General features: G+C 29.2%; 1 protein-coding gene across 1 annotated transcript; it reads right to left on the bottom strand.

Annotated features, from left to right (window-relative positions):
* Nucleotides 1–1,317: 1,317 nt before the first annotated feature.
* LOC111032871 (kelch-like protein 10) lies at nucleotides 1,318–14,544 on the bottom strand. The gene is made up of 7 exons (XM_022313336.1): nucleotides 12,461–14,544; nucleotides 11,012–11,263; nucleotides 10,628–10,907; nucleotides 5,221–5,624; nucleotides 4,436–4,605; nucleotides 3,330–3,693; nucleotides 1,318–1,784 (listed from the first exon to the last, which is right to left on the bottom strand). Exons 1-7 carry the CDS (start codon nucleotides 12,664–12,666, stop codon nucleotides 1,520–1,522), a joined length of 1,941 nt encoding a protein of 646 aa, XP_022169028.1. The 5' UTR covers nucleotides 12,667–14,544; the 3' UTR covers nucleotides 1,318–1,519.
* Nucleotides 14,545–14,809: the final 265 nt, after the last annotated feature.

Raw genomic sequence — 14,809 nt, 5'->3', positions numbered from 1 at the left:
CACTATTCAATGTTGCAGAAATATTAATATTAATTTTCATTTTAATATTTAATGTTTAAAAACAATTTTTTTTTTTTGATAAAGCGCTAAAAATCTAGATTATAATTTATAATGAGCAAAATTCTTGAACGATGCAAAAATGTGTGTATAAATTGTTTCATTTAGATTACATGATTCCTGATATTCTAAATGGAATTATTATTTGACCTGGCTATTTGCTTAGCAAAAAAACAAAAATATGAGATTACAATAAGTTTGAAAGTCTTTAATTAGTAATTATTTGTATCATATAAGTAAAATTTAGGCGGCAATGTTGAGTTGCAGACAATTATGTCAGTCATAATTAGGGCTCGGATTTATATGTATTTATTTAACCAGAGTATGTATTTATGCAGCAAAAATATGTACATAAATATGTGCTAAAAAATTTATAATATGTATTATCAAAAAAAAAAATATTATTATTAATTAAAATGAAATGTAATAAAAAAAAATATTTATCTAACTATCTAATTATTATGGTTACAATTAATAATGACATGCATTTTTAAATTTTCGAATTCGAAAGATCGCCGATTATGTCGTAAAATTGATCTATATCGACTGAAAGATCTCTCAACTTCGACTGATGTTATAGGACAATATTGCACGTTGACTATGTCTGAAGGAAAAAGTTCTACAGTATTATTTTGTACTTTTTTAAACATGGGTAAGTCTGTATTAATAAATAATAAATCGTAAATGAACAAATTATCGAAATATGTAGGAAAAATGGAATTATTGAGAAATATGTAAAAACATGTACTTATGGCAAAATATGTAAAAATATGTAAAATAAAATATAGTTCATTTTATTGGAAATCCCTTGAAACGAATTTATCACTTACCTAAATTAATTTATCAAGTCACAGTAAAAATATGTATTTACATATAAATCCGAGCCCTAGTCATAATATTACACATACCTGCTATTGTCTTAAGACGGCTTTTAATGTCTTTATATATAGCAAAATGAAGATCCGTGATAAATATTGATCCATGATTGATTATCTGTGAACAATAATCTATAGATTTTTTGTATTAGATATTAGTATGTAACCTTTTTTCCTTTTTTTTAGAATAGGGAAGCTCTTTAAGCGTTAAGCGTGCTAATATTTGTCGGTGTAAAATCACCATTTAAATGAATCAGCTCAATAGTATTTACTATGTTTTATTTAAAATATGGTTGATTATTTCAAAACAAAATAAGTTAGTACACTTTCATAATAATAATATAACTCAATATAAGTAATGATAATTATTCAGTGCAAAATATTAAAATTGCCACCTAAGTGTAGGCAAATAGGTTCGGTACTTACATATATTTGTCACCGAAACCGTCCGCATTTTCATTAATTGGTCAATATTTAAATAAACCATAATATTATAGTTTTAAAATATATTTGATACCTCGTCAACCTGCACGATTACATACAACAATTTTGAAAATTTTGCAGTCATTTTTGCTGCTAGCAATCTATCAGTCGAGTACTATAACGACGTCGTCGTCTTCTTCTGTGGCTAGGTTATTGTCCACTTGAGTGGCGACTGTATTGACAGATTCGTTGTCGACGCGTTCTGTGTCATTGTTATTATTGTTCGGTCGGTTGTTCCTCACGATGTTTTTCCGGCCTTCTTCCAGTCTATCCCGGTCCAGAGGCATGTAATACTCAACGTTTGGTAAATCTTTCATGACACAAGCTGACAGCGCTGACCTGTAGACTTGCATGCTTTTTGCTTCGAACCTTCATAATATTAGGTAAGAAATAAAACATAATTAAAGATCCCAATATTGGTAGTGTACGGGGTGATCCATGTAAGCTGCGACACTGAACTTCCTCGTATGTGTTAAATAAAAAAATAAAAAAATGTTTTGTTTGCAGTCTGAATTACTGTTCAACTTATTACATTCGTTTTTGTACCTACCTATCCTATATTCCTATACAAAAATGACGAGGAACTAAATTAGACCCTCAAGAAGTAGTTAGTGAAAAACTATGTCTATTATTTAGTTCCATATGAGGTAGGTAGCAGGTTCTTAAGTCAGGGCTCTAATATACCTGGAAAAAATTTGCGACTGTTGAGTGATCGGAAAGTTTAAAAAAACAACATAATATTATGTATATTATTTAAAAATACGAAGATCAAGTGTGTTGATGCAAAGAAGATGAACTCTTACAATCGTCAATGTTCATATAACAATGCTCGTTTATTGATTGACTTTGGAGTTTAGAAATTTGGATTACCCATACATTATCATCTATCATAGTTGAACATTCACCTTATGAATAATTAAACAATGGTCATCTTAATTTTTTGGGGAAGAGAAAAAGTTCTAACTGTCTTGTTGGATCGGATGGGAGAAGATGACATTTAAGATTTAATCACTTACAAATGTAATTAATTTATATACGACTCAATACGAGTAAGACTATACATTAGCAGTTTTATGCCTTACATAAATGATTATATTTTTATGATATGATATAGACGATAATATAGTATGCATTGGATTTAGTTAAAGTGTCTATTGCAGTAGTTGTTTCATCATCGATAATGTGATCATAATATTCTGTTCAATTAAATGTGTAAGTTTGGCTGATTTTCGTTATGATTTACGAGGTATTGTGGCAATAGATATTTTAAGGAAATGTGTAGTTTCATTTATATAAAGGTAGATATATATATATGTATATATTTAATATATTTTATAGCTAACTCTTAATTTTTACTATAACAAATATTAAAGCCGATAAAATGGTTAATAAATAATTTATAATAGGTGAATTTTCACAAAACAAGAAGGTGACATATTAATATATTATACTGAAAAATCGAACCTAAAATCAACTTTTATTACTTTATTACATATATTATATTATATACATCATACAAATATAGGTACTCATACTTAATTTACAATGTTGTACTTACATTAATAATAATTATTTGATGTGTTACACTTAACTCATTATATATGTACTTATATTTTAATAGTTTAGTCCATTATTGTTATTAGTTTTGAGTATTAAATACCTATTTGGGCTACCAGTATTTATATTGTCTAGCAGGGCTCAAAATCGTTTCAAATATTAAATACGATTTCAGGTTTAAGAACGATTTTTTAAATTCTTATAATTTTGGTTTGGTTTCTAAAAAACAGTTCCAACCCTCGCATTCTAGAGAAAAAAATCTTATTCGTCTATTAATTTATCCATCCCACCTATCCATCACACCCATTCATCCGATCAATTCATCTCATCCATTCATTCTATCCATCTAGTTCTCACCATTCGTCCGTGCGGTCGTTGTAACACTCCACCTGCGCAATGGTGGTCACTCCGTTGAAACCACCGGCCACAAATATCATGTCATCCAGCACCTCGACAGCAAAATTGCTTCGGGGATTGCACATGTCCACCACCGGCGACCAGTGGTTAGTGGTCGGGTCGAACTTCTCGCTGCTGTTCATTCTCACCAGCCCGTTGAAACCACCGATCACGTACAGACAGTTGTGATACGTTATACAAGACACTCCGCTGCGTCTGGTCTGCATGGCCGGTATTAGCGCCCACTCGTTCAGTTCCACGTTATAAGTCTCGGCCGTGTTCATACACTCTTGTCCGTTGAACCCACCGGTAATGTAAATTTTGCCTGCCCGATAATGTTATATAGTTGTATGACGATTATGATTTAGAGTTTTCATTATTACTATTATTGTAGGTTAGATAGTAGGCACTAGGCAATATATATATATATATATATATATATATAGGTAGTAAGTATGTTTTACTGTAATATTAACACCAAGAGAACTGCAGTAGTTAAGCAAAAGTTAAGATATTTAGACATTATCGATTGACAAAATTGTATTTGATTAGATAGATTTTAATTATAAAAACAGATTTTGGTTTAACAAATAATACCTATTTATTAAAATTACCATTATATTATATTATACCTAGTGCTTCTTTTGACACATTGTGTGTAACTTCTGTTACAAACATAGTAGGTATAGCGTTCCACAGCTAACAACTAACATAATTATTATTTATTATACATATTGAACGTATGACAAAGTTTTTTTGGATAGGAATTATTTTAAATGGCGAGTGGAGTTAAAAAAGTATATTGCCGGGTCAGCCGGTGTGTCTCCCCCTCCCCCCCCCCATATGGCGATCACAATATACTTTGACTTATGTGTCTGTACTCTATATGTATAGAATTGAAATCAAAATCATCTCGTATAAATTTTTCTCCTTAAGATGTGGTGAACTGCTGTCCCCTTAAATTTTAAAATATTATATTAGCTATAAAATATGTATATTTAAAAAAATACAACTGTCAACAGCATGCGATGAACATAGATTTTTCATATTTGAGACTAAGAACTTACCATTCATCACGGCTGCACAGGCGTCACTCCTCTGGGAAGTCATAGGTGCTATCATCGTCCACTGGTTTCGTTCGAAGTCATATTTTTCTGCAGAGCCTAGCCGGTGATGGCCGTCGAATCCACCCATTGCGTAAATAATGCCGTTTAACAATGCAACGCTGACATAACATCTGCGTCGGTTAATTTAATCATCAATTTAATTCACAATATCTGATTTCTTAATGAACATTGAACATATTTATTTTGTATAGGTATAAATGTGTTTTTAAAATATTTTTATATTGACAGAAATTAGTGTAAACGGAAAGTGAGGTATTAAAAGTATATACTATTTATACGTTTGTATTATGTGGTATAATTTCTGGAATTGAAGATCCAATGCTTAACATCACACACTTATAGTAGCTAGTGGCCCTTTTAACTCTCAAACTTAAGCCCTTCTAATTGCAAAACTTTTAAACTGTTTTATATAAAAAAAATGAAATAATTATGTATTATTATTTTATACATAATGATAAATTATTCAAACTAAGATACTAAGTGTAGTCGGGCCACGAAAATTGGAGTTTGCTCCTTCTGTAATAGCCACCCACTGTGAATAATTGTCATCGCAATAACCAATGACGTAAAAATATCTACTGCAGCGATAGACACTATTATAAGAGTTATTGTTACATCGCTCTTAATTTTAACACTGTCTAAAAGCAGACTTATTTGTTGGCTGCGGATATACAATAAATGAGTAATGGCTGACATAATATAGTCTCATAATACAATAACGTTACCTCTTACAGTTCATCGGCGCTACTTCCTCCCACGTTTTCGTCACCGTGTTGAACTTCCTACAAGAGTTGAAATACTCCAACCCGTCGAAGCCTCCAATTATGTAGATGTACGGTCCCATGACGATGGTACCATGGTAAGCTCTCGGCCCGTGTGTGTCCTCTTGGAATATCCTCGTCCATCGATCAGACTTTGTGTCGTAAGTTTCAATAATTGAGGTCGGACTGCCACCGCTCCATCCACCGATGGCGAACAGTACTTCGAACGGGTACCTGGGGCGCGCAAGCGTCGGTGCTATGGAATCGGTCATGCTCGACGTCAGCTGTAGGTCATACATGAACTTCAAGGTCTCGATTATGTAAGGCCTACAATCGTCTCGGTTTTGTATGTAATGATGGTCCTTGACCTGCAATGATGTATTGATGTTATAAAGGAATCACCAAGCGATAATTAATAATCCTATTAGCACTGCACTGGACAATCGGTTATAACTCTTTTCCGCCAAAAAGCTAGTTTTAAGCAAGATTTACTTATAAGCCTATTATGTTTCAGTTAAATCTATTTAAATCTTTTTATTATTTATAAATTTATTAATATTAAAATTTTTAAATTTTTAATTTCTGGCTAAATATATCTCTTTGAAAATAAGTTTCTGCTTATTAAGGTGCATATCCAGGTGCATTCTAACCTTGGAATGTCCAAATATTGGAGCAGGTCACACTGTGAATATTTAATAAAACATTTGTAGTTTAAGTTAATTAAGTAAATATTCTTGACATTATTACATAGGATTTCAAATAAATAATAATATTATACAATTTGGTGTAGTTTTTTTAGACATTTTAAGAATAGAATATCATAATTTCAAAACATAATATATTGTATTATATTGGTAATAATAAAAAAAAATAAAAAATGAAAAAAAAAAAAAAAATAATAATAATAATGGAATAATTATAATATTGTCTATATTGTCATGTTCAACTTTATATAATATATTAGGTAGGTAGCAATTTGGAAAAGCATGGTTTTTTTTATTTTGTTGTCACCAACTTGTGTGCAATGTGCATATAGAATTCTATTAATTTCATTATTTTGAAATTCCTTCATGAATGCACCTATACGTTTTTCATTATTTAAATTTGAACTACAAATTTTTTCATTTATAACTAATAATATATTAGGACTTAGATAGTAAAACATGCTCTATTCAGTTTGAAATGGAATCATTCACAAACATTAGTTGAACACATTGTAAAATTAGAAAATTCACCAAAAAAAGATGGTGGAAATAAACTGTAAGCCATCACATAAGTTTTTAGTAAGTAGTCAATAGTCATAAAATGCAAGTACCTATAATATGATAATTGTTGGGTTGAATTGCCATGATTTCGTTTATAAAACAGTCGTTTACGGCATTTGAATATTTAAGAATGACAATAAAAAAAATAATTAAAAAAATATTTCAATTATTGTTTTTAAAAAAATTTTTACGTTAACCTACTGATTGAACTTTTCTCCATTTGCTTCTGCCCTAAGTGAAAACGACATCTTTTTCTGATTGCATTTGGAAAAATAACTTCAAGTGCAGAATAAATAGCTAGTTTAAAGTCAGAATAAATTATTTTTGGCTATAAATTTAAGTTCAAATCATTCATTTTCATTTATACATTAGTCAAAACATCTCCATAAATTTGTTATTTTTAAAAATTAGAAACGTCCAAAAAAAATTTAATTTGTGAGCATAAGTGCATAATAAATAAACTTGTTGGTACATGGAATGCAATCGGACAAACCCGTCTAAGAGATGACACGCAATCGGATGCAGCCGTTAGTTAATATTGTTCGGAACAATGTATAATCCATAACCACGAAAATTTAGTTTTAAATTTGGGTAAGTGCTGCATTTTTTTCTAAAGAAAATTCGGAGAGCGTTGAGGGTTAGCCACCTGCACCTCCTTATTTAAATTATAATATAATAAAAACAAATATATTTTCATTATGTCATTTATTAAACGATTAACAAAAAAAAAAATAGTTTTAGAAACAAATGTATTTACAGCAATATTATTATTATTTTAAGTATACCGTCTGAGTACAGCTGCCGCCGTTTGATACAAAACAACTCAATATTGATATTGTTTATATTTTTTAGAATATCAGTGATAATTTTTATTTTGTAAATAACCAATATCGTAACATAGGTATTAGGTATACACATTTTTAACGGTATTATTTACACAAAATATGGTTGGTAATAATAATTTATGCGTATGAATTTAGCGCATTAAAAAACCTTGAAATCTCAAAAAATGTAGTCATACAATAATCTTAAAAAATTCTCTAAAAGTATTATAAATTCGTTAAAATTTTTAAAAAATTGTGTATAAAATACACTGCGAGTATCATAATTTAAAAAAATATAAAAATCAAATTATGTGTAAATTTTTAAATTAAGATTTTATTAATTTAGTACGGAGATCTTAAAGAACGTACCTATAAAATATTTATACTATGAACACTGAAAAATTCATAAAATATGCATAAGTTTAAATTTACAAAAAAAAACAATAAAAAATGAAATAAATGACCTAAAAAGACCAAAAGTGATCTCATATAATACATTTGCAAAATAATAGTTTTAAAATTGAATTCAAACTTTGTTCAAACATATTCGGTATGTTCGGATTTTTTGTTGAGACCATTTTTTATTGGTTTAGGGGGGCGGGAGGTTGATAAAATATTATAAAAATGTACCTAATAACAATAATCGTGTGTGTATACGGCAATAAAAAATACTCTTGTCATTATATGATAATTACAAACATATTATCTATTTCATAGCTATTATAAATTTATTTCAATTGAACTAAAAAATACCTTATATTATCATAATTAAGTAAAAGATTAATATTAATTAACCGGAGCTTGTATATTCCACCTTTTTTTATTTGCTTAGTTAATTTTAAATTCAGATTTATAACATGTGAATTGCACTATAGTACATTTTTTCGGCCTGCAAAAATAAATGTACTTAATCTTCACTCATGTCGATATTACTTACCATATACACAAATATAAATAAATATATAGCTCCACCGATATTATAAAACAAATCATATACAAATACATGTATAAAATAAAATTGATAAAACTAAAACTAAATTTTCCAACTATAGGTAATTGTGGGAAAATTTAGGATTTACATTATACCCTATATTCGAACAGAACGTCATCATAGTCTACAGTGTTTTTAACTGGTGGTTCATGGACCCCTAAGGAGTCTGTAGAAAGTTACTCAGGGTCCAGGGGTTCATGGAGTAGATTTGATTTCTTTTTAAATTTACATATAACTAATTTTATAAAATAATGACATTTTAAAGATTACGATATATCGTATAAGAATAATAGTTTCTCTCCTGTATCCCAAACTACTAAAATTACAAATCTACAAATTGGCCCCTATACGATGCACATAGCTAAAATAATGTTAAGTTAAATTTAGATAACGTACAATATTGTACTATGTTAAAATGTCGACAACGAAATTTAAAAGAAGATTACAACACGACACATGCGATAAAACCTAGTGCGTCAGGTATGGTAGAACTGGTTTGTGGTAAAGCTCTTCTATCTTAGTCAAATAAGTATTATATTATTCACTCCAGAATTTCTGATACATCAACTGACATTTAAAAACAAATAATTTTAGAATATAATTGCAACATATTATCTATGTATTATGAAAGTGGACGATAATACTGACTCTTCTCAATGCTGTTAATTACTATTTTGTGGATTATATTTGTTACTATTTGCCAATAGAAAAGAAAAATGTTTATCTCGTAAACCAATTTTGAAAAGTACAAAAACAGTAGATGTATTTGAAATGATCACAATTTTTTTTTCAACTAGGGCTTTAATTATAAAAAAAAACTTGGTTCGCTGTGATGGTGCTTCAGGCTCCTGTGATAATTGGTAAATAATCTGGGTTTACAGCTCTGATAAGGAAAGAAATTCCAGACATAGTCATCAGTCATTGCTTTCTTCATCGGCACGCATTGGCATCAAAAATTCTACCAACGGTTCTAAAAGAGGCTTTGACGACAGCAGTTTAATTGTGAGCTCCATCAAAGCAAGAGCCTTATATCACCGACTTCTACACGACAATAACCAAAAAATCAAACATTTAAGAAATACTTTAGCCTTAAATTGAGAGGGAAAATTATTGTTATAATAATTAAATGAAGTAATAGTTAAATTTAAAAATTTAAATAGTAAAATTGAATTTGTAATAAAAAATATCGGTGGAGTCATGGGCATCTAAAGTCGAAATTCTAGTTGGGAAAAAAAGTTGATTGGACATGGTTCAAGAACTAGCTGACTTACAAAAATTTACATTGAGTTTATTATTCGAATATTGTCTTTAGTTTCGCTTTCTATAGTACACGTAACCTGTACCTATATTACCTATACCTGTAACCTACCATTTGATATTCAAATACAATTAATTTCTTATCATTATAAAAGTGTTCATATTTAAACTCAATTTTTAAGCTTTTAAATTTAAATAAAAAAACTGCATATTTTGTGTATTAGTAAGGAAAGATCAAGTAAAAAAAATAATTAATAAAGCACCAGTTCTGCATGTTTTAAAAGCTACGAGTTAATGAGAAAACAGTAATTTTGATTAGTTAAAAATCAGTTACTATTTTAATATTTAATAATAATAAAGTTATTTTTTATCATTAGAAGAACATAATAGGTAATAATATTATTAATTTATAATGAGTACACAAACGTGAATGGGATTAGGTACGTGTTTGGATACTGGGAAAATTAGTTACATTTTTCTTTTCTCAATAATTACTTAATACATAGAACCCATTGATTATTAATAAACAGAATACATTAAATATAACTACCATTTTTTATTAGTTTCACGTACTTATATTAATAACTATTACAGAGTCAAGAGATAGTGCTACACAATGTGACACTACAATTTAGTAGTTATCTATTGAGAATACATATAGGTCACTTTAAAATATATAAAAATATTAATTTAAATGAATATTTTTTTGTTTTTTTTATAAAAAATGTATAAAACAAAATATTGGTATTGTAAATTCTAGGGTGTTTTATCTTTTATATCTATTAAGAAAAAAAATAACCTAACATGACAAATACAATTAATTATCTCATAAGTAGCTGCATACTTGGAAAAAAATTAGTTAGGGCCTAACCTAGAAGTTACTTCTAACAAAAAAGCACACTCTGTACATTGCTTGAAAATTAATGGTTACCAAACTTTTTTGGCGGAAACAAGCTGTGGTAAAACAGTCAATATTATTTCCGAATCAACCGGGCGATCACTATGTAAACAGTAACACGTCATGTTATACTTACGTTCTCGATGAAATATTTAGAGTCCATGAGGCCAAAACGGACTTTGGGCAGCAGAAACAACAAATCGTTTTTCCTATTTTCGGGATCCTTGTCCACCCATTTCAGTAACACGTCCCAAACACACTCTTCCCGTTTCACATTCAGCTGATTATCTTCGATTATTAGTTTGAATTCTTCCTTTCGGAGTTTCATTAACTCGTCGCCGTGTTCCGCAATGGTCATAAATTCTTTGATTATGTATTTGTACGCCGCATTTGTCAATGCTCCAAAGTAATAGTAGCTGCCAGATTATTATTAAAGAGAATGCTGTTGATATTAATCTAAATAGTAACGGGATTCCGAGGGATTATGGGGATATATTTTTTTTATTAGATTTACACATACTCGGCAAATTGTAGCACAGAAACACAATTGTCAGGTCCCAAACATTCGACGATAAATTCATGACAGAGTTGCACCAAACCGTCTATGCACAAATAATCAGCTGTCCGCATAATATCCATAACGTTTTCATAGTTTATATCAATTTGTCTCATATAAATGTACTGCAAAATAAATTCCATCGTAGTACTTTCAATCGATTTTAGGTTTATTTTTGTGTAGTCTCCTTCGTGTAATGTAGTAGTAAAGAGTATTCTAAAAACAGAATACAATACACGTTTAAACTTTAAAATATTAATATTTCGAGGTAGTTATTGCCTTAAAATAAGCAATTGCACTATTAAATAATAGTTGTCCTTATATTGTATTCATTTTATTATTCTACTATACCCAAATGTTACACATAAAACAACAATGAAAGTATTTTAGTTGTAAAAAAAAATATAGTTAAAATAATTTATAGTTAAGTACAATTGGAGGCAATTTATGTTTAAAAAACAAAAATAATATTAGCAGCAGTGAGTAGGCAATGTCTACTAGGCACCTATACTATATCTAAGAATTACTCAATAATGTTGGTTAACAGGTGATTAATAAAAAACTCGTATAAGTTACAGAGACTAAGTAGACTTGGTAGCCAAATTTGGTCAACCCTTCAAAACTGAACTATTTCAATATGGAGATAACACTTTTTTAAATAACCACCAACATACTAATTATATAATACACTTGACTTATAGATATGTTTTGAATTTCATATCATCACTTAATACTATAATTTATTATTAAGTGTTGACTATTTATAATCAATAAAATATATTATAATATACATATAATCAATTTAAATCAGCATAAGAGTTTCAATAAAACAACAATAATACACGAATTTTGAATTGTCTGTATAACACTATACTATTAAGTATTAAGTTAAAATTAATTTAATATTATGGAATATGGTTGGTATATTAAAATATAAAAAAACACTATATTTGCAGTTATTGTAATCAAACGGTAGGTACCCATATAGTTATTCCGATAATTTCCTACTATACTAACTGTGTATATTGTTTTAAACACTAATAATTACCTATTTTCCTTTGGATTGGTATTAAATGTGTGTAAATTAGAGTTAGTGACCTAGAAAAATAATAGGTAATAATGCATTATAAAGGTGAAGTGCATTTAAAGTGATAAAAAAGCTTCCGTTTTTAATTTAAATGTGATAGAAATATTATTATGGACTTATTCAGTTAACACATCTATAATATTGACTTATTGTTTTAAACCAAATTACCTATATAATATAATAATAAAGCGTCACCAAACATATATGTACTATTCAACTAGGTATAGGTACAATGTTTTATTCGAGCTGCCTTGTTTTGTAATTAAAGAATATTATATCTAGTATGGCTCATAGAGAAATGCATCGAGTGGGTCGTGGGTACTGACCTAAAGTAATCGCTTGAACCACTCAACACCGATCTATGTATTGGGAATGTGTCTCCGTTATCGAGTATCAATGACGCATCGCAGAGCTTGACGTTCAGCCGGAGTTCGTTAAAGCCATTTAGAGTGTGCATAGACACTTGCCGGGTCAATCGACGTCTGTATGAATCATCCCCGTCGATTTTTTTAACAACATCTACCGTGTGCATAATGTTGTTTTTTAATTTTTTTTAAAACGATGTACAGTTGTTATATAATGTACGTCTTAACTTACTATTCATGCTAAAAAGGTTAAAAACTATTAACTAGATGTACGTATATCTATACAATTTAAATATCAAAATAATATGTTTGTCAGCTATATTTGTGAGCAATTGATGTTTGGAAATTATAATTTTTTTTTCTCACACTGCGTATAAACACTCTAGTTAATATAGAAACGAATACATAATCAAACAGATATAGAAGATATCAATCTACATGTGTGCAGTATATTGAATTTTTGTTTGTGTAAACGTTATACAGTCTACAATCTACACAGGAGTCAATGATAAATATATAATTGGACACTGGAATTTAAGTAGTTTATGATTTGACAAACTTAGCTGGTTATCTAAAATAATTACTGCAACGTCAAAGATACCATAGATTTAATTTGGGGAGGAGCAAATCGCCTAATATTCTCCAACTTAACTTCATCAGTATAATAAATTATGTTAATAGGGCCATTGGGAAAATTGATGTTTCTAGTTCCCCTCCCTCCAGTCTTAACCATATTTATACCATTGTAAGAGACAATAGTATTGTTATACCGATTGAAAGTACATACACCCAACTCAGATTAAGTGTACAAACCTACGTCTGTACATGATATACTAGTAGGTATATAGACCTACTGTTGTATCATAGTAAGAAACACGTATGTACTGCAACATGTCAAAATGTTAAAATAATCAATCGGTGTCGTTGGCTTCTTCAGTGGAATCCGATTGAACACTGTCCCTATTTTTGAATAATCCGTTTCAGCACTGTCAAACGAATGCAATGTTGTTGATTTTCCTGTCAGTGGTCAGTCTGCAATCAACACTGCACATTAGCATTTTATTAAATACTCGTGCGTTATGTTACGTTGATTTGATATTAATAATCGTTATCAACACATTTTATATTCTAAAACATATATAATAAATATATGTAGAATACTACCCCTTTTAATATCGAATTAAGTTTTTTACCTCTTAGGTTGTTAACCAAGAGTAACTTAGACCCAACTATATCATTCGTTAGCCATTGTTACTTATTTGTCGTTACATCGTTTTGTTTTGGTGTAACGTTTTTATCAGTTTCAGCAAACTACATTTATTTACTTAACATAAGCCGTAGGAACTCGATGGATAGTTGTAACATTAAAATTATAATCGGGAAGAGGAAAAGAATTGGACAATTTTGGAACGAGTGTTATGTGAAAAGTTATTTATGACACAGAGGCACACATTTTTATTATGATATTTTCTTAAATATTAATTCTTAATAAATCACACATTTTTCAAACATTTGTCCGTGTTATATTATAATACGCGTTATAGATAATAGCAATCATTAACGATTGTATATTATATATTTATATTATTCATATACGATCATAAAAAAGTCAAACATTTACAGTTATTAATTATTAACATGGTTATATTGACTGTTAAATATAAATGTTGACAGTTGTATATAAATGTGCCCACACTCACATATTGCAAAATCACGCAAACTCAAAGTGTGCAGTACTGCAGTAGGCAGTGGTAAAATGATTATTACTCAGAACACCGATAATCGCAATATCTATATAGTTTCTAGTGAATAGCAATAAATTAGTGGTATACCGCGTGCATTCTATAATCTATACTCTATAGTCTGTGCCGACTATACTATTCAAATTATTGTAATAAAATCCAAAAAGATTTACAATTGTAAGGAGATTGATCTAGATTGTTTTGTATTACCTACATTTCTTATCATTTTTAAAATAGTAATTTTAGGAAAAAATTATGTTTTTATTCTTTCTCTTTTTGTTAAATAAAAAATAAGGTAATATTTACAAATTTGTAATTGTATTTTTTAATCAATAAGTAAATTTGAGATAAACTTCTTTTTATGGTAAGTTAAAAATGTTTAGTATTTTATTTTATTATACGAGTATATAGGCACGCCGCGCTAGTACAATGAAACTACGCGAGGAGTTGAGAATGTCGGCTGCGTAAATGTTATAGAATTGTATGATGATATATCACTAGGTACCTTTCGGGATATTTCTTGCTTGGATTTGGAAGCGAAACGAGAAAGAATTGGATCGAAGAACAA

This window comes from Myzus persicae, unplaced genomic scaffold (assembly GCF_001856785.1).
Source record: "Myzus persicae strain clone G006 unplaced genomic scaffold, MPER_G0061.0, whole genome shotgun sequence".
Lineage (NCBI taxonomy): Eukaryota > Metazoa > Arthropoda > Insecta > Hemiptera > Aphididae > Myzus > Myzus persicae.
Note: the sequence above shows the minus strand (reverse complement) of the source record. Positions and strands in the feature narration are given on the sequence as shown.